The 2,735-nt window shown below is 41.4% G+C and overlaps 1 protein-coding gene across 1 annotated transcript; it reads right to left on the minus strand.

Moving 5' to 3' along the window:
• Positions 1 to 398: 398 nt before the first annotated feature.
• Positions 399 to 1,995, minus strand: LOC147637795 (uncharacterized). The gene is made up of 3 exons (XM_086798945.1): positions 1,302 to 1,995; positions 924 to 1,064; positions 399 to 806 (listed from the first exon to the last, which is right to left on the minus strand). Exons 1-3 carry the CDS (start codon positions 1,943 to 1,945, stop codon positions 599 to 601), a joined length of 993 nt encoding a protein of 330 aa, XP_086655071.1. The 5' UTR covers positions 1,946 to 1,995; the 3' UTR covers positions 399 to 598.
• Positions 1,996 to 2,735: the final 740 nt, after the last annotated feature.

Genomic DNA, 2,735 nt, shown 5'->3' on the forward strand with positions numbered 1-2,735 from the left:
ATTCTCAAGGTAACGCCACTTTAGAAAGTCACCTCAGTAGGCAAACTCCAAAGCAAGGTCTTCATAAAACTCCTTCAAGAGGCTTTTAGACCAACACAACCTAAATCAGTGTTTGAGGGCAAGCAAACACGTTGTGCACTGCTGTGGAAAGGTAGATTGTGTTAAGTGGATTTTGAGAACCCAAAATGCATAAAATAATATTGGGATTGAATTTAGGAAGTCTTAGAGTATACTTAATGTCATGTCTTAGCCAGTTTTGCTGAAAGGTTTGAGCTTGGATATATTTTGTGTTGTTGTGTTATCATCATTTTTGTACATATAACATGATGTGACTCGTTCCTATGTTATCATCATTTTTGTACATATAGCATGATGTGACTGCATTATTAGGGATATGAGAAAAACAAGGTGGTATTTTTTGACCAATATCTCTCGGGAGAGGTTGGCTTGCAATAATCCAATGCACACGAGTAACATAATGATGTTGATATCATGGGGTGGTGATATGCTAATGCTAATGGTGACTCATATATTGGTAGCTAATTATGTGTTGAGGGTTCTCATTGTGAAGGGAACTTATGTCATAACATCATGCATGCTACTTACAAGACGGAGTTGTGGACTCAATATATTGCTGGGGATAGCGAGGATGAGCAAAGCAAGCGAAATGCACACCGCGGACTCCTGCAACACTATGGTGATTGTGTTGGCCCTCGTAGGTGAGAACGAGCATGCTAGGGTTATGAAGACATCGCTCTACACGCTTCTTGACTGAGCATGCGTTGTTTGTGCACCGGTAGTAGTTTCTGCAGGAACCCACATCAAATATGCGATCAAAACTAAGAGATGATACCGTTCGATGAGGATAGGACTTCCTTTGTCAGCGAAACCTCACGATATGTAGGAAAGACATAGCTCCAAACCTTGGAAATGGGCTGTTCTTGACTCCTTTACGTCCATATTTGCGCCATTTGTAACCATCCGGTACGTGCTCGAACTGACTCTCGAGAACTATTGCAATTCTCGGCTGGCGGTCACGCCTTAGCGCATTTTTTGTTGGTTTTCTACACAATGACAATCGGCAAACAAGGTCAAAAATGACAAGAGAGATCTTGAATTAAACCATTGCGGCCAAAAATGAAAGAATCTCTCGAGTTAAACCTGCAGTGGTCTTTGCTATAGTCGTCTATACATTAGAGAAAATAAAATTACTCTCTTGACTGATTAATCCAAGGAGTAAATAAATAATAAATTGGGCTTTACACGCTCGAAACAAAAGAAAAAGAGATCAGGGGGCCCACTGTTTCCTGGTTGAAGCTAAGATCACGGCTGCTGATGTCTCCTTCTCATCCGCATCCTCTTCTTGGCGTGAGGCTTTGTCTTTCATCATCGGCCAACCAGATTTGCAGACTGTTTCACTGAATTCTTGATCGCCATCACTAACACTAGCTGCTGCGGGTGGATGCTGCCAACAAGGAATGCTTGCAACGCCGCCTTCAATTTCTTCATGTCCATGAGCGCCAGAATTAGGGGCTATTGTATTATCACGAATTGTGGTCGTAATGGCACCTTGTTCTTGTTGTGCTCGAGTACCATTGATGATATAATCAATGGTTGAATCAAGCTCTAGTGCAGGTGAGGCTGAATATTGCCAGGATGGGCAGTTTTCATCGCAGCTAGTTTCTCCGTCCTCCTGCAAGAAGGTCGCAGGTACCATATCAACAAACCCAACATCGCAAGAATGTGCAGGTGCCATAGCAAATGCTTTATCATCAGCACTTATGCTCTGTTCTAGTTCTTCTTCTTTTGCAGTACTGGTGATATAATCAAAGTTGATCCCCTCATCACACTCCAGCATTGTGTCCATGAAACTGCAGTTTTTCCATTCATATGCGCTGCAGAGGTCAGTGTGTGTAGATTCCCAGGGTACTAGAACCGAAGCCATTATACTTAAACTACTGATCGGCTAACCTCTACAAAAGCTGCTTGTGGTATTAAGACAGAAATCATGTGAATAAAGCTTGGGAGGCAATGAGAAACTCTTATATACAGTCTCCTGGGTGGAATCGTGGCTGGAGAGATCGGGATACACGTAGTAGTACCACTAGTGCAGCTAGAAAAAGACGACATGATTAACTGTATGCAGAGCGGCTAGAATTCGTTACTTTATAAAAGAAGGTACTCAGCATGAATTTTTGTCAACAAGACCACATCTACGAAAATTAAGCATGATATTACTGCGTGTAAGCAGTACCTCGACGAGATAGCTGCCCGTAATCCAGCTCATCCTCCAGGCTATCTCCACCGGCCAGCACCTTATTTTGACTAGTTTAAATACATATGTTCTGCTCGAGTAAAATTAAGGACAACAGGTTTAGGACTTTAGTGTAATTCTAAGGTAGCTCTCTTATACTCTTATAGGTAACTTTTTAGTGTAATTCTAAGGTAGCTCTCTTGTACTCGTATACGTAACTTTTTAGTGTAATTATAAGGTAGCTCTCTCATACTCTTATACGTAGCTGAATACATTTATTTAGTGTAACACACAATTCGAGAACAAAAGCAAGGTTGGTGGAAACACTGACCTTACTTTGATTGGTTGAGAAAATAATTTTATGGTAGTAGCACTACTTTGGTAGCCTAACACGACACAAATGTCAATTTCAAGGGTTACGCCAAGGTTTTTTGTAGTTTGAATCTTCCTCTCAAGGCAAATTTCCTTCAAGTTGCGTAAG

This window comes from Cibotium barometz, chromosome 6 (genome assembly GCF_041138505.1).
Source record: "Cibotium barometz isolate CiBa-2024 chromosome 6, ASM4113850v1, whole genome shotgun sequence".
NCBI classification, from domain to species: Eukaryota; Viridiplantae; Streptophyta; class Polypodiopsida; order Cyatheales; family Cibotiaceae; genus Cibotium; species Cibotium barometz.

What these genes read in the sequence shown, in the direction of transcription:
- LOC147637795 (XM_086798945.1), bottom strand. Translation starts at nt 1,945, where the DNA reads ATGGCTTCGGTTCTAGTACCCTGGGAATCTACACACACTGACCTCTGC. An exon ending in TTAGCTTCAACCAGGAAACA is followed by an intron (nt 1,065 to 1,301) that starts GTGGGCCCCCTG and finishes GTCATTGTGTAG; the next exon opens with AAAACCAACAAAAAATGCGC. An exon ending in AAGAACAGCCCATTTCCAAG is followed by an intron (nt 807 to 923) that starts GTTTGGAGCTAT and finishes GGGTTCCTGCAG; the next exon opens with AAACTACTACCGGTGCACAA.